General features: G+C 53.7%; 1 protein-coding gene across 1 annotated transcript; it reads right to left on the bottom strand.

The window, feature by feature from the left end:
• Positions 1 to 15,328: 15,328 nt before the first annotated feature.
• APLN (apelin) lies at positions 15,329 to 21,400 on the bottom strand. The gene is made up of 2 exons (XM_069462787.1): positions 21,334 to 21,400; positions 15,329 to 15,495 (listed from the first exon to the last, which is right to left on the bottom strand). The coding sequence occupies exons 1-2, from the start codon at positions 21,398 to 21,400 to the stop codon at positions 15,329 to 15,331; spliced, it is 234 nt and encodes a 77-aa protein (XP_069318888.1).
• Positions 21,401 to 21,644: the final 244 nt, after the last annotated feature.

Here is a 21,644-nt window from a genome sequence, read left to right as displayed (position 1 = left end):
TCCTCTCAGGTATTTTGTTTTAGCTGCACAACAGACTAAGACAGAGAGGGGAAGGATGTCCAGGTGGAGGGGTGTGACCCGAGGAGGCTCAGTGATGTTCCAAGAAAGCCACAGTCCTGAGAACTGCACACGTGGGCAGTTCCTGGGCTGCCAAAAGAGAGGCCACACCCACCGGCCCCACCTGCCTTAGACGTGGCCCAGCAAGGCCATGCGTTTAAGGATTGGGGAAGTGACTTGCTGCTGCCCCAGTCTAAATGAATAATTACAGACCTTTTACGTGATGTGGTGTTCATGATACCTTCCTGCATTTCCATGGCAACTAGGAACCACCCCCCCACCCAACCCCGACACCCCCATCCCGACTCACAAGATGTTCTGCCTGCTGTGGCCAGCAGCTGTGTCATGTTATGAATAAATAACACCCACCTGCCCTTGGAGACGGCATCGACCCCACAGTCATCCCTGACGGGCAGACCTAGTGGGGGCAAGAGGGCAGGCAGGAAGGGGTCTCTAATGCTTTGAATGCATCCACCTGCCTCCAGTCGATGTTACCAGAGACAGGCCATGGGTCAGCACTCATCCCAGAGTCCCCTGCTGGAGCTGGTAAGGAGGCAGCCCTGCTGAAGAGATGCTCAATGTTTAACACACCTAAGCCTAGGTAACCCCCCTTGAGCCTCTGTTTTCTCATCCGTTAAAGGAAGATAATTATGCCCATCTCAATAGCTCCTTGTAAAGAAGAAATAAGATGACAAGTGGCACCGAAAGCATATCCTAGCTTAATGGCTAGCACATACTAGGTGCTTACAAATGTCACATCTGGAAGGTCCGTTCTAAACATTTTTGCCTGACCCCACCATGGAACCTTCTCTCCTCTCCAGATCCTTATCATAAGCCCCACGAATAGGTAGAAAGGCGGAAGCTCCACTGGTCCTCTGGAAGTCACAGAGCCCAAGTTAGGGGTCATAGCATCCTGGTTAATTGGGAGTGGCCCTGCACACATGACAGTCCTGGGTTTTAGTTCTGGCTATACTAATGACTGGCTGTGGGGCCTTGGGCAAGTCATTTGCCCTCTCTGGTTCTTAGAGAGCCCCTCCATCTGGAGCATGAAGTGGGCTAGACCAGAGCTTTCTCAAATTGTGATCCACAGAAACCTAGGTGCCTCGGGAGGGAGACACTGTGGTGGATGAGGGATGAGACTGAACGGGTGAGGTTCTGCTTTGATGGGATTTATAGATGCTATGGCTTTAAAAATAGTTTGAAAATTCTGACCCCCTGCTCCTGGCTTTGGGAGGGGAAAATGGCTCTTTGGCTGCTTCCTTAGCCCCAGTGTGCATGAGCCCCAGGGCCTGGGAACAGCCACACCAAGAGAGGCCCTCAACCCCAAATGTGCCCCAAAGCTCTGCTCTCTCCCACACCAACCAGCCTGAGCCCTCCTCCCGTCCCAGGTCTTCTCCCTGACAGTCCTAACTGCCCAAATCCAGGCTCCTGCCACCAGACGCCCTGAGAAGCAGTATGGTGAGGGGCCCTGGGCAGAGAAGGACCGAGAGGGAACAAGCCCCGGCCACCTCCTCCCCTTGGGAGGGAAGGGCAGTCCCCAGTGGCCCGGCCTCCCAGGGCGTTTCTGGCTGAGTGTGGAGGGTGGGGGCCTAATCTGCATTTGGGACAAAGCCTGTCTGGTGCTTGAGTGTTGTTGTCATGGAGACTCAGAAAGGTGTTATTAGCATCTTTTCAACTCAGTGGCCCTGTGTGGTCCGGTCCCGTGCAATCTTAGCAGTAGCGCACCATCACCCTGGCAACCCATTAGCCTAGTGTTGTTACCATGGAAACCCCAGCAAGGTCGATCAGTCCAGGAAGTTCCCAGAGGAGATATGAGCTGGGGGACCCACCCATGGCAGTGCCCACCCCTAAGGTCTCCCAACTGACAGTGGCCTGCTCTGCAGACACCGAAGGTAGTTAAAGATCTTTTCTGGAGCAAGCTCAGAGTCCATGCGACGGGAAAGAATTTGGCCTTGTAGAGTGGCAGATCTATGCCTCGTTACCATGGAAATGCTGCCTTTCAGGATCTCAAAGCACAGTGCAGAACTAACTCTTCCAGGAGATTGGGGCTGGCAGGAAAGGAGGCTGTGAATCTTTCCTTCATTTACTTGTCCATTCATTCATTCCTTCAGCATTTAGTGAGCACCTATTAATACAGCAGGCACCAAGTATGTCCTAGGCTCTAATGGAGAAAACAAGGCCTGCTGACCTGCTCTCAATTGAAAAGAATATTGAGGTAGAAAGAACCATCTTACTTCTTGGTTCAACTTCCATTTGAGGAAAAGGTGTTGGCATGCCAAAAGGAGCGGGATGAGAGGATCTGTGTGTGTCAAGGCAGAATGCTTGCTTTCTATAACCTTCTGTTTTTACCCTACCCCCTGCTTGACTCTTCTGGAAACTGAGATCTTTGTATGGTCTGGATCACCAAAGGCTTGGTCAGACAGGCCAAAAGATTTTAGCAGCCACAGCTGTGTTAAGTCAGAACAGGCTACCTTTAGAAGTAATGAGCTCCCCATCATGGGAGGTATGCAAGCAGAGATCAAACCAAAAAAAAAAAAAAAAAACCAGTGTTCAGTGAGGACTGTGTAGAGATAATAGAGTACAATGATTAAGAGCACAATTTCTGGAGCCAGACAGCCAAGCTTCAAATCTTGACCCAGTTTACTAGCTATGTGACATTGGGCAATTGTGTTAAGCCTTGGTTTCCTTGTCTGTAAATGGGGATGATAAGAGTTTCTCCTTCATGGGGCTGTTGTGGGGATTAAATGAGTATAATATACGTGAAGCACTTGGAATAGTACCTAGCATATAAGTGCTCAATAAATGTTAGTTTGCATTATCTAGTGATGGCTCAAGTAAGGTCTCTGCCAAGCCTGGGATTCTATATGACTGTTGGTTACAAATCTTCTCGCACACCCTGGGGATAAAAAGGGGACTCTGGCAAGACTGAGACCCTGTACTGACCGAGGAGCTGGCTGAGGGTACAGCTTTTCAAAGTACTTTTGGATCCTATGTCTTAGTGGAGCCTAAAGACAACACTAAAAGTACGGTGATCATCCTCATGTTATAAATAAGGGAAGTAAAGCTAAGAGGTGGAGACTGGCCCAGCTACCAAGTGGCAGAACTGGGATGGAAACCTCCTCTCTGTCACGCCACCTCACAATCCTCAGGGCCACCACATGGGAAGGACAACAGTTGGGCGGGTGCAAGTCATGGGGTGGGCACAGGAGGAGCCTGGCACAGCAGGAACCTGTGGAAAGCTGCTCCCCTGTTTGCATTTCTGCAAGGAGGAGCAGGAGCCAAAGCCCAGGGAGCAGAAGAGGGTATTTCCTAGAAATGCTGTGGGTGTGACTGGTATGCTCCACCCATGGGCAAAGGACAAGGCTAAGCCTGCATGTGAGCATTTAACTTGAAGCTGAACTTGGATCCTCCAGAGCTCCCATCCCTCTGAGCTCACTCAGAAAGCTTTCCCTTTGGGCAAGGTCCAAGGGGGCCATTAGACTCTGATCTGACACTTTCTGCTCTCAACCTAATAGCTCAAGTGTTTAACCGATGTCTGAGGGCCTTACCAAGGGATTTGGCTTGCTGAGGCTAGCAAGGTGGGCTAGTGTTTTCATGCCATTTGGAGGAATGATGAAAAAGGGTTGTTAAAAAAAAAAACTTTCTACTAGGCTTAAGAACAAGAGTAATACACTAACTCATGACCTCCTAAAGCTCTAGGTTAAAGTATGCACGTTACCTGGGAGTGTGGGAATTGGACAGGGGCAATATTGAAAATCTTTGATAACCAGCATGGCACAGGCACCAAGTGATGGGAATGTTTGCTGGCCAGAAACACTCTGTAAGGCTGCACCACCCCAGACAGAGGAAAAGAGCAGCCCTGGATGTGGGCCTTAGCAGGGATGGGGATTAGCGGGGTGCTCCTTGAGGCCTCTCCCATGAGCACATGCAGGAATCAGATCTGCTTCTTACCTCCAGAAGCTGTGAGATTTCCCACAGTAGCTGCAGGTGCAGGGCATATATCTGGTAGGGGGAAAACTGGTGGGAACATGGGGTTCACAGGAGGAAGAGCTCTTTGAACCAGCCCGACAGCCAGGCAGCCTAGGATAGTCCTGTAAGGATACAAATGGGGCCTCATCTGGACTCAGAGACCCAGATGCTGGCCTCCATCCCCATAGGCTTCACCCCTGGTACCCTTGGGTGGCAACTTCTCTCCCTCTCCCACCCATATACCATGCACAAGCACAGTTAATATGCACATTGCCGGTAGCATGCTACATGTCTAGGAGCAAATACGCACACCCATTCAGTGTTCACACACACACACACACACACACACACACGCATGACCTGTAGGTGCACCCTCACGCCCTCTCAAATCAGGGGCACACCCACAAAATCATTCAGACTCAGAATCTGGGAGCAGAAGTGACTTTAGAGCTGCTGCTCTAAGTGAATCAGCTTTGACTAATCCCATCAGCCCTCCCTCCACACACACCTTCGTCTTTGCTCTTCCTCATACCTCCTGTAGAACAGGAAAGATGAGGTGACCTCAGGAGCTTCCTTTGGGTGGCCGGGGGCCTAGGCTTGGAGCAGGCCACAAGAAGTCTCTGCAGTTCCCAGGTTCAGCCAGCAGAGGGCAGCCTCCCACACCGCTCTGGGTTTGCTCCCGAAGACTGAGCGGGATTGAAGGAGAAAGGGAGGCCTAGTGCAAGGAACAGAGAACCTACAAGAAGTTTGGAGAACCTATAAGAAGCTTTAAGAGTTTCTGGGCAGCCTCAGAGCTGGCCCAGGCGCACGCAGCCATCCATCCACTCCTGTGGGTGGGGGACCACAGTCCCTCTTGACCAGCTAGTGAAAGCAATAGTGTGGGGTAAGTTATCAGGAGAGGATGCCTTAGTTACCATAGTGCACCCTGCCTTCCCAGCCCCCGGAGGGAACCAGCCAGCACACAAGGGTACAACAGGATCTCTCGTTCTGCAAGGCACAGCCTCTCTCAGGGCCTGCTTCATCGTCATTGAAACGGGTTTAAGAATAAACCACATCTACTCCCTCCCTCCTCGGCATTTGGACACAAGCCCTGTGCTCCTTCTGCCAAAACTTCCGTTCTCCAGCTTAACCCCTACTGGCTCCTGAGGTCGCAGCTCCTACTTCTCCATAAAGTCTTCTCCCGCCTCCAGCCCCCAACTAGATCTTGTGCTCAGCGACACATTTCCTAGAGGCCTGTGCTATTCCTCCAGAGCCCTTGCCACAGTTCCTGGTCTCAGGGTTGTAAGGAATGTGGCACAAAGTAGGCACTCAGTAAGCATTCTGCAACAGCTGAGAAATGAGTTTCTGTAGCCCTTTATAGATCACAAAGCACTTTCACATGCAAGCAGGGTGGTCTTCGTGGGCACCCGCTGATGGAGGCATTCTTCTTCCCTGGTCCACACGCCGGGCGGGGCACTCTTTACTGTACCAAACGTTTTAACTTCAGAAATTTCAGTCATTCCAAGCCCGAGAGGGAGCTAAGGATTACTATTTCCATTCTGGAAACAATACAGCTGAGGCCCAGAAAGGTGAAAGGACTGCCCTAGACTCAGTACTTGGAGGAACCAGGATTTTTAAGTGCTGGAAGGTACACATCCCATGCTGGAAAGTATGATTGTTGTATTCCCTCATCATCACCGTCAGCTTCGTCACCTTCATCACAGTTACGGCCATGCTCAGTCTGGCGAGGAAGTGTGTGGTTGGCAAGCACATGGGCATTTAGGGGCCAGGAGACAAGCCGGGGCTCTAGTCCTGGCCTCACCTTCAGGCGACCTTCAGGGCTAAGGGGAGTATCCAGTAAGATTTCATGGGGGGCCGGGCGCGGTGGCTCACGCCTGTAATCCTAGCACTCTGGGAGGCCGAGGCAGGAGGATCGCTTGAGGTCAGGAGTTAGAGACCAGCCTGAGCAAGAGCGAGACCACTATCTCTACTAAAAATAGAAAAAATCAGCTGGGCATGGTGGCGCACACCTGTAGTCCCAGTTATTCAGAAGGCAGAGGCAGGAGGATCACTTGAGCCCAGGAGTTTGAGGTTGCTGTGAGCTAAACTGATGCCACGGCACTCTAGCTTGGGCAACAGAGCAAGACTATGTCTCAAATGAAAAAAAAAAAATAAGACTTCATGGAGAAGGTGGGCCTTGGCTGGCACTTGAAGGACTGGGAGAATTGGAGGCCGGTGGAGAACCTGGGAAGCAAGTCTGGAGAGACTAGAGGAGCACCAGAAATGGGGTTTGGGTGACTTAGGCTGAGACATTCCCAGCTTCTGCTTCCTGAAAGGTAGATATGAAGCTTCCTCCCTCCCAGGTCCTGTGGAGGCCAGTGAGCAGGCTCAGGGCCTGGGCAGCGGTGGGGCCGGGGATACAGAGGGTGCAGGGGCAGCAACAGACAGCAAGGGCTGGCACCCCCTCACCACATGCCTCTTCCCAGAGGCAAGACGAGGAGCAAGTCTTATCCACTGTCCCTCCCATGGTGTCCTACACAGGGCAGGCACTTTTTTAGCTATCTAGGGGATTGATTATTTGGGGTAGGGGCAGGCAAGAGGGCTTTTCCTGTTCTTGGCTTCTGAAAGTAAGTCTGGGCTTAGGGTGAGGGAGATGGAACTCCTTTTGAAACTTGCACAAGGCCCGGGACCTAAAACTTGTCAGGCCATTTGGCAGTGGAGATGGGGGGAGAGAGGGCTGGGGAGTTGAACTGGGAGGTGGCCCAGGGCAGGGGGAGGGAGGAAGGAGGAGAATCAGATTGGAAGATCTCTGACGTGCTGGAGGTGGGAGAGGCTGAGTGGTGAGACTCCCGCCCGACACTCCATCCCTCAGTGGGATCTCTTCCCTTCCTGCTTTGTTTATCCTTCCATACCTTTCCACATCCCTCACACCTGAGGAGTTGGGAGTTCCCAAAGGACGAGAGAGAAATTCTAGGCTGGTAACTAGAGACTGTCACCAGCCTCTAGCCCACACTTGCCAAGGAGAGAACCAGAGACATTCCTGCCTGGATGGACAAGTGGGCATCGTCTTCCCAGCAGACCTCCCACAGCCCTGCAGACACAAGCAGTCCCGCTGCCCTCCCCCATGAAGCCTTACTGGAAGTTCCCCTTAGCCGTGAAGGTCACTTGCAGGTGAGGCCAGGATTGGAACTCAGGCTTGTCCCCTGCCCCCTGACTTGTGCTTGCCAACCACACACTTCCCCATCAGACCGAGCATGGCCATAACGGCGATGAAAGGTGATGAGGGTGCCAGAGAAGAGCCTGTCTCCTACAGTTGAGAGGTGACTGACTGCAGCCCTGCAGGGAATGCTTGGTGTTTCAGAAGTGCCTTTGCCTTCCTTTAAAGCAATGCCACCTGGCTTCTCTTGGTTCACTTGCACATACCACAGAAGATCCTCACACAACAACTTAGCCTCTCAGTGCCTCAGTTTTCTCAGCTATAAAATGAGATTATGATAGGGACAGGTGAAGTTCCTCGAACAGTGCTTAGCACATGAGAATCACCCTCCAAGATTTTGCCAGAATTATCTAGCTATGTCCCCTCAAGCAGGTCACTTTCCCTAAGTCCCACTTTCTTTCTTTCTTTCTTTCTTTCTTTCTTTCTTTTTTTTTTTTTTTTTTTTTTTTGCAGACAGAGTCTCACTCTGTTGCCCGGGCTAGAGTGCCGTGGCGTCAGCCTAGCTCACAGCAACCTCAGACTCGTGGGATCAAGCAATTCTCCTGCCTCAGCCTCCAGAGTAGCTGGGACTACAGGCATGCGCCACCATGCCCGAATAATTTTTTCTATATATTTTTAGTTGTCCATATAATTTCTTTCTTTCTATTTTTAGTAGAGACGGGGTCCCGCTCTTGCTCAGGCTGGTCTCCAACTCCTGAGCTCAAATGATCCGCCCGCCTCGGCCTCCCAAAGTGCTAGGATTACAGGCATGAGCCACCGCGCCCAGCCATCCCACTTTCTTTATCTGTGAAAATGAAGGGGCTTGGGGTACTGAGTGATCCCCCAGGCTCCTGTCAGCTGTGACCTTCTAGGATTGTATGTGTCTGAGGTAGGGAGAGTAGAGATTGCTGTCCTATGAAAACAGATGAGGGGGAAATAGGACCCCGCAAAGATGAACTGACCTGCCTGGAGTCACACAGCCAGTTACTGGCCAAGCTGGGCTTAGGATCCGGAGCTCAGAACTTCTGATTTCAGCCTGCACGATGGGGGAAGTACAAAATGGAGGTTCCAGCAGCCCCTGGGGTTAATAGAAGCCCACACGGACCCATATAACGCAGCAGTGGCCTTCCTCCCTGACTTAGGTTCCCATTTTCCTGTCACATGTTTGATTCTTCTCCCAAAGCTTCTCCCTACAGGTCCCTGTGGCAGGCCCTGGGCTCCCTCCCAAGGGCAGCCTGAAGCACCCTCGCTGTTTGCTGGGACCCTAACAAAGCCCTATTCACAGCAGGTGCTCCACACACACACACCCAAGTGGCCCTGGCCGGTGAGGAGGCTGAGGCACAGAAAGGGCCAAGGAGAGACGTCGCTAAGCTGGCCAGCAAGCCCTGGGCAGAAGCAGATTCAGAACTGGAACCGAGGGTTCTGGGCCCCTGGCCTTGTGTAGAAAGGAACCATGAGGGTCAGGCAGGTGTCCTGGGGCACGTGCCTGGCTTCACAATTCCAGCCCAGGGTCTCCAGATCAGGTGTTGATGACGAGCACTTAGCACCTGTGGAGAGGCTCCTTGCCTGCTGCTCAAGCCAAGGCTGCTGCAAGGGGAAATGCTGAGGGCCTAATCTGTCCCTGGGGAGGCCTTATGGGTTGTCTAGGAGACTGGAAGTTTCCAGTGGCTGAGACACATTCAGGGTGGGAAAGCAGCCCCCTAGCAAGAGCAAGGCAGCTGTCATAGTCCGTGTTCTGTTGTTATGACAGAATACCACAGACTGAGTAATTTATAAAGAAAAGATGTTTATTTATCTCACAGTTCTGGAAGCTGAGATGTCCAAGATCATGGCACTGGCATCTGGTGAGGGCCTTCCTGCTGCACCATAACATGGCGGAAGGCATCACATGGCAAGAGGGTAAGAGCATGCCAGCTCAGGTCTCTCTTCCTCTTCTTATAAAACCACTAGTCCCATCATGAAGGCTCTACCCCATGACCTTATCTGATCCTAATTACCTCCTAATGGCGCCACCTCCAAATGCCATCAACATATGAATTTAGGGATTAAGTTTCTAACACATGAAATCTGGGGGCCACATTCAAACCATAGCAGCAGCTGATTTGAGCTGAGGACAGCCCCAGATTTGAGGCTCAACTTGCTAATTAGTGGCTCTGTGAATTTGAACAAGTGACCTAACCTCCCTGAGCCTGTTTCCCCATATAAACTGAGGAGACGGCTGCCCTGCCCACTCCTCAGGGCTAGAGTGAGGCCTAGAAGAGATAATAATAGCTCCCACTAAATGAACTCCTAACACGGGCCGGGTACTGTGCCAAACACTTTACCTGCATCATCGTGTTCAGTCCTGACCACAGCACTGTGAAGTAGGCAGCGGCATCCTGCCCAACACAGAAACCCTGGCTCATCCAGATCAAGACCCTTGTACAAGGTCACACAGATGAGTCAACGGTGGTGCCAGGATTTGAACACTGATCTGCCTCCAGACTCCCCCTTCCACTGAAAGCACTTTGTTAGTATGATTATTATCAGAGGCCATCTCATAACCAGTTTATCAAATTCTCTTAATTCGAGACCTTGCTGCAGAACGTAAGTCTTCCCTTAGGCCCCAGGCAAGGGTTATAGGGCTGGGTTCAAGGGCTTGCTGATGCTTCGTTTGAAACAGAGTTGGGAAAACTATGGCCTGCCTCCTGTTTTTATAAATAAAGTTTTGTTGAAACAAGCCATGCCCCCTGGTTTATGTATGAGCAGTTGGGAAAGAGACCATCTGGCCCACAAAGTCAAAAATACTACCTGCCCCCTGATTCGAACCATTCAAAGAAGTGTCCTGGCTGCTGCTCTGGCCTTTGGCTGAAGTCCAAGACAGCAGAAAGGGGAGTCTCTTGGCGGGCTCCCTCTCTAAGCACTGGTCACCATGTAGGGAAACTGGCTTATCGAAGGAACCCTAAAGAAGCCATCCTTTTGTGGGTTCCAGAGAAACACTGGCTGGGCCAGTGGCCTTTCTCAAGCCAGGAGAAGAAGGTATTCAGTAGATCTCCTCCGCTGTCTCTTTTGGCAGTTAGCCGGCACAGGCTCACTCTGGTCAGAAAGAAACTCTGGATTAAGAAATTTCAGTCGAATAACCTTTAGGCCTGAAAAATAGAATTATATAAGGACCTCAGAACGGCTGCTTAGGCCAGGCCTTATGGTTCCCCGAGTAGCGGAGGAGCCCCGTCCCAATTGGGGGTGCCAAGTCAGCCAGGGCTTATGGAAAGGTCTGAAATGTTAGGTTTCAAAGCAGCTCTGGCTCGTTTTACACCACACCTGGCTGGGGGCCTGAAAGCCATGTGTGGTCTGAGTCCGTTTGCCTCCCTAATCTCATTTTGGAGTCTAATTTCCAGATGGGTTTGAAGGAGTGTTGTTTTTCCGGTTCTCTGCCCCCCACCCTGCAGCCTTACCATCCAGGACCTCCTGTCCAGGAACAGTTAAGTGAACTCCTTTTTCTTTTTCTAAAGCTCTGCATTTTGAAAAACAGCCCCTACTCTGACTCTGTTGTGTTTATTTGGTCGAGTCAACATATCTCCAAAGGGTGGCAACCCATCTGGCCTGTCTTCTTTTGGCCTTCTATACAGAGGCCACCAGCTTTCCTTCCCCTCATCCCCTGCCCCAAGGAGGTCACACTTGCATCCGCCCACTAGCATCCAGTTGACTGCATATGCCCTGTGGACCCTGATGGCTGCTGCCCCTTCCTTGTCCCACTGTCCTCCTGCCAACTTAACCAAAAGCTATTGGGCCTTCCAGGGCTGGTTTTAATCACTCAGCCCCCACAAGCCTTCCCTGACCCCATCAGTTCACACCACGCCGTTTTGTACTCCACATTCCCATTGCACTTACTGAAAATACCAAACACCTTTTGTACTTAATTCTTCTCTCTAGCTAGGGGACCTTCTGTAGTACTGTAGAAAGAGTTTGTATTCTCAAATTTGAAGACCAGATTCCAGAATCACTTACTAGCAAAGAGATTTGGGGCAAGTCACTCCACCTCTCCAAGTCTGTTTTCTCATGTAAAATGGGGACAGTGGTCTGTGTGACCTGGTTGTAAAATCAGGACAGTGGTCTGTGCGATCCAGTTGTAAAAGTGATAAACTGAGTTAATATTTTTGGAGAGCTCTGTAAATTAAAGGGCTGCACATCTACGGGTCAGTATTAAGTTGTCCTGCCCCTCCCAAGCCCTTCTCCTTGGTTTGATGTGAAATTAGAACTTTGGGCATGACCAGGGAGGTAACAGACCAATCAGCATAAAGCCAACTTGCCTGAAACTTCTGCCTAAAACCAGTTACTCTGATGACCAGCTTGCCTAAAAGTCAAACTAGTAATTTTAAAATAAGGCATTTTGCACCAATTTTCTCCTAAAAGGTTTTTCCAATGCAACGTCGCATTTTAAATCACTATGTCATAATTTGCAGCATTTTGTCAATGATGAGATTGTTTTCTATGCTTGTGGGTGACTTTTTCTATTTTATCTCCTATTGAGCAGTTTTATGACTTTTTAGCAAGTTTGTCTGAAAACTCCTTCTTTAAAATTGTCTATTTCTAGCGCTAAATACATGTCAAATCTATAGAATTTCCCACAAGATTTATCAAATGCACCCATTTTGATCACTCCTGTCTCCTTCTCGCTGGGTTTTGCTCTGCCTTGTGTATGCCCCTGTGCACCTAATGGGTTTATTAGCCAAATTAGCATATACCCAGTGTTCCTTTCTGTTCTGCAAGATATTGGCATTTTGACAACAAGCAAGAAGTGAGACAGATGGGGCAGAATTGTATTGAACTCCTTGCATTTTATTTTTCAGGTGATCTCATGTATCAAGCAACTCCAGTTTGTGAAATATAAAATGATACATACAAAGTCATTACCAAATGTATTTATTGCTGAAAACATAACATTTTTCAAGAAAGGCAAACTGGCTAAAAAGTCCTGAAAGTGTTCAAAAGTAGATAAAATAGAAGAAGACACCCACCAAGGATACAAAACAATCTTTAGTAGAAATCCATTTAATCAGCATGTTTTTCAATAAATTGCTTTTTAAAAAATCCTTTAAATGACATTGCCCCCCCCCAAAAAAAATGTTAGGACACCCAAACAGATGCCAAAAAACTTAAGAGCTGGATTTTATGTGAACATAGGGATTCCTTTTGTGAGCTCGTGACAAATCGGTTTGAGGCCAGTTGACTTAGAACCGATTTGGGATGCAGGCACTTACCTCCCTGCACGTGCAATATGTAGGCACGGGGACAACTGTGGCCCTCAGGGGAAAGGGACACTCCTCCTGAATATGACCTCCAAGAGTAAGGGCGAATTGTCAGCTTTTAACTGTTTATTATAAAGACATATTTACACAGAACAATCTTTACAAACACAATGAACACAATTATGGGAAGGGGACGATTTCTTAGTGAAAAGGGCCTTAATATCTTTGTATAAATTAGTATAAGAATCATACACAACCACTTTAAATAAGACAGTCCCCCCTCAGCCCACCCACTACCCTCCTCTGCCCGGTATCTCCCACTTCCTCATCCACCCTGCTTTCTCCTCCTCCCCAAGGGGCTGGGCTCGGCTGCAGGCTGATGAGAAAGGAGATGCAGAAAGGAGGGGGAAGAAGGCCCGGGCCCTGGTGGGGGCATCAGTGGCAGGTGCTTTCTGGACAATGGCCAGTCCCCACTCCAAGCCTGAGGAGTAGTGGGAGAGGCTGGCGTCCAGCCTGGCTCCCCAGGGCGGGCCTTGAAGCAGCAGCAGTGTTAGCAGCAGCAGAGGGAAAGGACTCGGGGGAGGCGGACAGGCAGACATTGGGGTTACCATGGGACTTGGGGGGCCCTGACTCCCCCTGCTCCCACACATACATAGGGGGGCATCAGGCTCTTGTATTCTCTTTTCGCCCTCCTGGGAGGCCTCTAAGAAGGAAACCTGCTCAGGCAAAAGGTGAGAGAGCCCCCATGCAGGGAAGGGCTAGTATAGGCCCCTCATGGGAGCTGGGGCCTCCTAGGGGGGCTATCCCACCTGCACTTCCTCCCATCTTTTCCTCCTTCCTTCCCTTCCTTTCCTTTCCTTCCCTCTTCTCCACTCTCCGCCCCCTCGCCCCCCAAGGAAAGGCCACGGGGAAGAAGGTCCACTTAACACAAAGGGAAGACTATCGAGCTCAAGAGTTAAGGCTACCTTTGGCTCACAAAAAGACACAGTTGGGGTTTGAATGATAGTCTCAGTGCTTGAGCGGCCCCTATTACAGTACCCCAGGCTGGGAATGCTGCCCGAATGGGGGCAGCTGGCCAGTTCTGGAAGCTTTCGGCCCAGCTGGGGAAGGCCAGGGAGGTGGGAGCAGCTCCGTCCCCCACAATGGGGCAGTTCACAGCCAGCTTGCCTCTCTCTCCCCTTCCCAGCCGCCCCCAGCCCCAAACTCGGGAAAAGGCACTTCATTTGCTTTGAAAAGACATCATCGAGAGCGGAGAGGACATCATAAAGCTGGGAGACCTGGTCCTCATCCTGGCTCTGCAGTAACCCTGAGCAGGTCACTCCCCTCTCCAGGCCTGTTTTTGTAGACGTTTGCATAAGGCAGCTGATCTCCAAGGGTCCTTTGGGTTCTGATATTCTGTCATTCTTGGCATAAACAACTTTCCTGCTTGGCTTTTACTCCTGGGAGGGTATAAAGCCATGTCAGGCCTGGCACCCTCCCCTCCTGACCTGGAGCTTGACCTAGCTTGGTTGGGGGGGGGGGAGGACAGGGAGTGTTAGGAGGCACAGTAAGGTGAGAGAAGTGACACAGTACTTCACGGGCCCCTTCCCTTCCTTCACCTCCTCCTTAGCTGAGCTCAAACACCAGGAGGAGGAAGAAGCCACAGCTAAGTGGTGCTTCAACCCCCTTCTCCAGGGTGCCACCCCCACCCCCGTTTCAGTGCACCCTGCCTGGATCCCAGCACCCAGCCCCCCCAGCTAGAGAGCCTGTCACTGCATGTCTGTATTCCCCTCTGCAGGCTGGGCGGGCGAGGGGTCCAGCTGACAAGAAAACATGGGATGCTGGAGCCCCCTGAGGAAGGGACCGTTTCCACCCGGCCCCCGGGGCAGACACGAGGTTGGTGAGTTAGATGGGAGAGGCAGGGACTGGAGCGCAGGGCGCAGGGTGGAGGAGAAGGAAGGCCTTCCAGGGCTGGGTCTTCCAGGTCAGTCCGGGAGAGGCCAGGAAGATGGGCTGGATGGATCCTGGGGAAAGGGAATCGTGGGTGCCATCCAGGGAGCTGGTGGGTGAGAAGAGCCAGGACCATCAGCAGCTAGAACAGGTGTAAGACGAAAGCTGAATGGATATGAGGGCTCTGGAGAAGCAGACCAAGGCATGGAGCACAGAGAGCTGCAGCACGTGGGCACTCAGGTGCCCCTTCAGTCCTAAAGAGACAAAAACAACAAGAGAGAAGTCACTGATGTGTCCTAGGCCAAAGGAACCCCCAAGGAAAGGAGAGGAGAGAGCCTTCATCTCCCCACGCCCCAGCCCTGAATCTAAAGCCCCAGTCCCGGGGTTGGTGCTGCCCTGTCCCTGCTGCAGTGGGACAGACAGCAGGCCGGGCCTCAGGGGCAGGCTTAGGCCCTGCTCTCTCTGCAGCTGCCTGGATTCTTCCCCCTTCCCACAGCTCTGGCAACCTCAGCCACAACTCTCCTCCTGCTCTCTGTCCCACACCCTGCAAGGCTCTCTGCCTCCTCCCCACTCTCTGGTGACGACTCACACTGGACACGTGTGGGCTTGCCCTGGGCACCCCAGTCATCAAAGCCTGCCAGGAAGCCTAGAATTCTCCAGCCGGGCCAGCCTGCCCAACCCCAGGCAGCAGGGTGGAGAGAAGCCCGCACCCAACTCTTGGGGAGTTGGGAGATTGGTCCCGAGCATCAAGCCCCTCTCTGGGCCTCAGTCTCCCCCTCTGTACAATGAAGGGGTGAGACAGCTGCTCCAGAAGCTCCCTACCAGCTCTCAGCCCCTATGCATGTATGGTGCTGGGACTGCTTGGTAAATGTGTTTGACCAGTGATGAGTGGCAGGGCCACCCAGCTTCCAGGCTGTCCCTTCTCCTCCCCTTTGGCACTGCTCACTGACCAGAGGCTCAAGTACCTGCTTCAGAAAGGCATGGGGCCCTTATGGGAGAGGCGGGGCCGCTGGCGGCGGAATTTCCTCCGACCTCCCTGCCAAGGCCCTGGTCCATTCCTCGAGGCTCTGGGCTGCACCAGGTGGCGGACTTTGCCTTCCTCCAGCCCCTTCCCCTCAGGAGGCTGCACCAGGGGCCCTGCAAGAAGGAGAAAGCCTGTTACTGAAGAAGGCTGATGAAAACAGTCAGAGGCCGCAGAGCACAAGCCCCCCAGGGGCAACTCTCCATGAGGTGGCGCTCCTCATAGCTTTCCTTTTGTTTTCCTTTTCCACCTTGAAAAATCTGCAATTTGTACACTGTCCTGGGGCAAACGGAACCCACGACTCACATCTTGCCATTGATGAAGCTGATTCTGCCCTTTTGACAGTTAAATCATGTTTCTAACAGGCACAAATGGGTTCTTTCTTTTGGAACGTCATCGAGTGGTTGCAGTTTGGGGCATCATGCCTGCACCTGGCTGGGATGCAGGAGGCAGGACCCCCCACGGCACCCATGCAAATGGTACACTTCAAACATTTCAGACATATGACATTACAATGACCGCCCCCAATGTACCCATCATCCAGATTCAACAATTATCCAGATGGAGTCACATATGCTATAGTTACCCATTTTCTTTTTTTTTCTTGGCTGCAGTATTTTAAAGCAAATGATGAACATCATGCCATTGTACTCCTACATCCTTCCATATGCAGGGTGACCTACTTTTGAGTACTAGAGATCTCGTGTCTCACCCCTGGGCATCTCATAGGTGGTCGGGCATCACTGGTTAGGCTCACTCATGCTCCCAAAGCCCTCCCCGTGGATGTTGCCAGGTGGTGGGTGGGGGCTGTTTCTGACTCAGCGTGCCTTATGCTGGGCTCTACTCAACCTGTAACCAGATTTAAAGCCCAGTAAATGTTGCATGGATGAATGAATAAATGAATGAATGGATGAATGAGAGAATGGTCACCTGTGCATCAGGAGGGTGCTGTGCTGCTGTAGTGGGCACCTCCCCACCAAGGCCCTATGTCCTGTCCTTCCCAGATCACACCCCCCCATCCTGTGTCTGATGTAAATTCCTCCCATTCCAACCCCACCTGGCTTCTATTCTGCACTCTGGGGCTCCTCTCTACATCTGTCCACATCTGGCTTAGAGTAGAAGACTCCTGATGCCAGACTGAGCCCTGACAACAGAATCCAAGTGGTGCTGGGTGCTCTTGGGTGCAATGAGGGGGAAGGCATGCAGGCTGCGGTGGAGACTGCAGTCCAGCCAGAGAAGCCGAGCTGGCAGCCCCAAGACAAGCCTGGCTGGCGGCAGGCAGTGAGGGGAGATGAGCCGGTGCTGGGGAAGAGGGGGTCGGGCGGGGTGCTTGTGCAAGGCCCACTACCGAGCTGGCCTGCACAAATACGGCGTTTGAGGCCAGTGATAATGAATACCAGTCTCTCCCCCACCCACACCATCCGATCAGCCTTCAGTGCATCCCTGTCCCTTGAGCTCCATTGCCATCCAACCAGGAATCCCCACCACTAGCTCACAGTTTCCATATAGCCTCCCGTTGGCTGCCCGCCCCCCAGTCATACTCCTTCCTGGCAGCTCCTCCTCCCCTCCTCCCCTGCCTGCAGCATCCCCATGCTCTGGTTCCTTCCTTGGCTCCTCTGCTCTTGTGAGTCCTCCTCCGCTTGCACACAATTTCCAGGCATTTAGCCTCCTCTTGGGCCAAAGGTGGGCGGGGTTTGTCCTTAGGGCCCTCTTTCGCCCAGGCTCAGGGCCTGCTGATCTCCCCACTCACACCCAGACACACCCACCCGGCCGGCACAGGCAACCTCTCTAACTCTCACCCACTCCTTCTTCCCCAAGAAAAATCACCGGCCCATGACGGCCCTGCTGTTGACTGGGGTCATTCGCTTCCCTGTCCACACTTCCATGCTAATGGTCAGGGTGAGTTAACATGTCCATTCATCCCCTAAACCTATAACCTATGAGAATGAAAAGAAAAATTATATTAGCACTTTGGAGCAGTAGGTATGGATGGAGCAAGGGGGCTGCTTTTGTGTGACTGTCATAGAGCTACCCTCTTTGGTGCCATCTGCGAGGGGGCGGGGGCTGGGGCTGGGGAGGGAGAGGAGGGAAAGATGATCACTAAGCCCCCCACCTCAGCGGCTTCAGCTTCTGGCCTGAGTCTCAGGGTCCTCTCAAGGCTCACCCTGCCCACTGAGGGTAGATGTGAAAGATGCTAAGGAGTCAGCACCGATCACATGGGGGACAGTAAGGACTGTGCTGAGAGTGTGGCCAGGCACAGGGGACGGACCCAAGGGGCCTTGTGAAGTGAAGTGAGTGAAGCTTCGTGTCTCACTTCCATGCCTTCAACTACTGGGAGTGGGGAAGGAGTGGGGAAGGGGTGGGGCAATGGAATGGCACAGGCCATTGTACCCCAGGGGCCCAGTGGGCATGGAGAAGAGAGGCACGGCTCCAGGAGCGGGAGGGCACCTGTGTTCAGCATCCGAGACTGTGAGTGTGGCAGTCAGGAAGGGAGCGCTGGGGTAAAGGGCCCTAAGGGGCAGGAGGCCAAGCTGGGAAATGGGACATGATGGGAAGCGGGGATGGTGGCTCCGACTCTGGCCAGGAAGATGTCTAGACCCTAGACCTGCAGAGAAGAGCCACCCTGAGCTGACTGAACACTCAGCCAGGCCCTGGAGAACAGCCATTCAGCAGCCCCTGGCCTCTTGCATCCCTCCCATTGGGTGGGGGACTCATTGTCCTCTGTGTCGCCCAAAGTCTGCAGACTCCTCCCTCACTCAAAGCCCATCGCCCACCTGTTTCCTACTTTTGATACTGGGTCTGGCTCACCGTCAGATAAGCTGACACCTGAAACCCTGGCTTTATCCTGTCCAAAGGGACAAATTAAAGGCTGTTGATTCTCATCACTGTACAAAAGAATTCTCGTTTAGAAATGGGAGCCATCCCCAATGCACTTAAATATAGCTTCTTCCAACTCATTTGCTACTTAAAGGGAGGCTAGAGCCATCCTCCAAAGAATGTCACACCTAGAGGGACTGGAGCCATCGCTCGCTGAAGAGCCATCAGCAATGAAGCTACAGCATCTCCACACCGAGAACTGCAGTCAGGGGGAGGACAGGATTGGACTTTCATGCAACCTGAATGCCAACTCTGCCGATGCACAAAGAGGTACGTGTGACTTTTCAGGAACGTGCCAGCCTCGCCAGGAATGACGTACCTGTTTTATCCTCTCATGAGCTGGCCTGTCTTGTGATTGCTTTGAAAGCCCATACGGGTGCTCTGGTGGGGACCCTGCTGGCAATGCCCTTCCACTGCTCTGTGGTCCTGCACGTATCTCTTTGCTCAGCCTCCCACTCCAGTCGCCTTCTCCAGTGCCCTGTGCCATCTCCCAGTGCCAGCCCTGTTGCCCTCGGACACATCATGCTCTGGCAGCCTGGCCCTCCGCTTCACTTGCATTAGTGAAGGCCTGGCTCAGGTTACATGGGTGCTCAGTGCTTAGGACTGGGGACAGAGAGGAGATGCCCCCTCCCTGAGTGAGGCGGCTACAGTAGACTGTCCTCACACTACCACTGCGACTGCACGACTGCACACTTGGAGCTGGGGCTGGGGACAAGGAGGAGGAGGGGAGAAAGAGAGGTGCTTAGACAAAGACCAAGGGACAGTTGGCCCTGGCCCAGGAGCTCTCAGACCCAGAAGAGCAAAGTGTATCCCAGGTCAGGAGGCAGTGGAGGAGTGTGTGTGGTGGGGGGAGGGCGAGAGGGGGTGGACATTCCAAGTCAGGACAGAGTGTGGAGAGGAGGAAACATAGTTTTCAGGCCCGGGACTCTGGCTCGGGACAGCATGCAAGTCCGGTCCAAGGACAAGATGGTTCTGTGATCCCCGTTTTTAACACAGGACAGGAGGCAAGAGGAATAGGACATGTACCTGGACCCTTGGCTGGTGGCCACCTCCAGGCTCCAGGAGAGGTTGGGGGTGGAGAAGGCAGTAGGAGCCTCAGAAGTTTCCATTACTAGGCTTAAGCAAAATATGAGGGCAATGAATTTACCAAAAGCAGGGTGTGCAGATGACCTAATGAAGAAAGGCGAATTAAAGTAAGAAGTGGCAGGCTCTGGGCCAGACACACACGGTGCTCCGCTAGCCTGGCCAACTTCCCTTCCCTCGAAACCAGGTCTCTTCCTGATCAATGCTGACCCAACAGCTCAACCCCACGAGGGTTCAAGTGGACGTCTGTTGGCCCCGGGTCTCCCAATAGCTTCTGGAAGGCAGATCCAGAAGCCCCACCTTCCTCTGGGACACCCTCTCTGCACCCACTCTTTTTCTTCCCTGAAGGTACCCCTTGGACTATCTGCCTGTCGTGGTATCACGTGAGTGTTGCGTCTTGCCAGCTACACCAGATGGTAAGCTTCTGGAGGGCAGGCCCCTGTGGTGTCTTTCATTCGTATCTTTTGCTCCATTCCCTCCATGGCCTGCCTGACAGGACTTTCTGAGGAACAAGCCTGCTTCCTTCTCACCAAGGGAGTCTTGAAGAGGGAGACCACTGCCAGCTACCTGGAGGCCGGAGGTGCCAGACCCAACCAATGCACCTTCCTGAGAAGGCAGGCGGTGCTCCCAGGGCCAGAGCAAGGCCGAAAAGAAAGAGCAGAGAAAGGAGGTGCCCTACAAAGAGGCAGGCAGAACCGGCCAGGCCCCTTGGAGGCTCCTGGGCTGCATGCCACCCTCCTGTTCTGGAGGGTTTGGAACCAAGGAGGGCCCTGTGCCCTTCCTCTAGGAAACTTGCTGCCCTGCCCTCTCCTTCTCTCACCTCCCTGTGACTCTAGCCCTGGCACTGGCATTAGTCCACCTGGTCTTGGCCTTCCCCTTCTGTGGTGCCAGGCGCAGCAATGACAGCCAGATCACAGGACTGTGGCAGCTGGAGGTGGGAGCTGGCAGCCCCAGGAGACACTGACACATGGAAGACAGGCAGCCCTAGATGGGGCTGCTGGGGCCTGGGTGGGGACCAGGTTTGGGGCAGGCAAGGGAGCACTGGTGCCAAGCATTGCCAGGTGGGGGGTGTGGGGCAGGTGGGGTGAAAGGACTCCCCTTCCCTGAGCTGCATGGAGAGGTCAGGTCAGGTGCTGTGTTTCCTCCTTTGGTACCTGAAGACAGGGGGACTAAGGTGAAGCATGTCCATGCCTGGGACAGAGGGGAGGGGGAGGCTGGAGCCGGGATATGGGAGAACCAGTTCCTTGGAGAGGGATGGATGCAATGAGTAGGGCGTCCTGTGCAGGGAAGGAGAGCAGCCAGGACCTTGGGGTAAGGGAGGAGACCAGCCCAGCCTGGCTTGGCCTGGCCCGGCCAGCCCTGCCCGGGGGAGGCTGCCTCTGCTCTGCTCACACGCAAGCTCAGAGAAGCAAAAGCTGTGCTCCACGCCGCCGCCGCCGCCGCCGCCGCCTCTGCCCTTCGCCGCGCTCCTGCCTATGCAACAAGTGTCACGTCTGCATGTTGGCACATCACCCCGACTGGCCTGCGCCCCGGACCGACCTGCAGCCCCTAACCTCCAGGGGCCAGCAGACCTTCAACGTGGGAGCCCAGCCCATCCTGCCCCAGTCAGTTCCCTCCATCAACCCACGAGGGGAGTGGGCATGTCCCTCTCCACACACCCCCACCACGTGGGGTGCGGGGCGCGGGACACAGGGCGCACGTCTCTGGCCCGGAGCTCCACGGACTGCAAGGGGCGGTCAGGAGGGGCAAGTGATACCCGAGGCAGCGCCGAGCCCCCCAGAGGAAACGTCCCCGTGGCAGGCCGCCCACTGGCCCCGGGTGCCCTGTCAACTGGCCGCCTGGCGCGGCGGCGCGTGGCTGCTGCTGCGCGGCTCGCGCCAGGCTCCCCGGGAGGCAGGCGGGGCGTGCGTGGGGCGGAGGGCGGGGAGCGCGCCGGCTGCAGCCCGGGGAGCCGCGAGGGAGCGCGGGCGAGCGGGAGGGAGGCGCGCACTCACCTCCACACACCGCGGTCAAGGAGAGCCAGAGCAGCAGGAGCGCCTGCACGCAGAGCCGCAGATTCATGCTGCTCCTCGGGCCGCCGGCCCCGGCGAGCCTGCGGGAGGGCGGAGAGGCCCCGGCGCCCAGAGGCACAGCAAGGCGCGAGCCCCAACCGGCGCGTGCGGGCGCGGAGCTCGCGTGGCTCCCGGGCCGCTTGAGTGTGCGCGCCCGAGCCCTGCCGCAGGCTGCCGGCCGCCGCGCCCGCTCGCCGCCTCCGCTCTCCTGCAGCCTCCCTCTCCCGCCGCGGGGCAGCGCCGCGAAGCTGGCC

Source organism: Eulemur rufifrons, chromosome 30 (assembly GCF_041146395.1).
Source record: "Eulemur rufifrons isolate Redbay chromosome 30, OSU_ERuf_1, whole genome shotgun sequence".
In the NCBI taxonomy this organism is placed as follows: Eukaryota; Metazoa; Chordata; class Mammalia; order Primates; family Lemuridae; genus Eulemur; species Eulemur rufifrons.
The sequence above is the reverse complement of the archived record's forward strand: the minus strand, read 5'-3'. Positions and strand labels throughout refer to the sequence as shown.

Excerpts from the sequence above, each read along its gene's own strand:
- APLN (XM_069462787.1), bottom strand. The coding sequence starts at position 21,400 with ATGAATCTGCGGCTCTGCGTGCAGGCGCTCCTGCTGCTCTGGCTCTCC. Across the intron at positions 15,496-21,333 it reads CTTGACCGCGGTGTGTGGAG|GGCCCCTGGTGCAGCCTCCT; the intron begins GTGAGTGCGCGC and ends TCCTTCTTGCAG.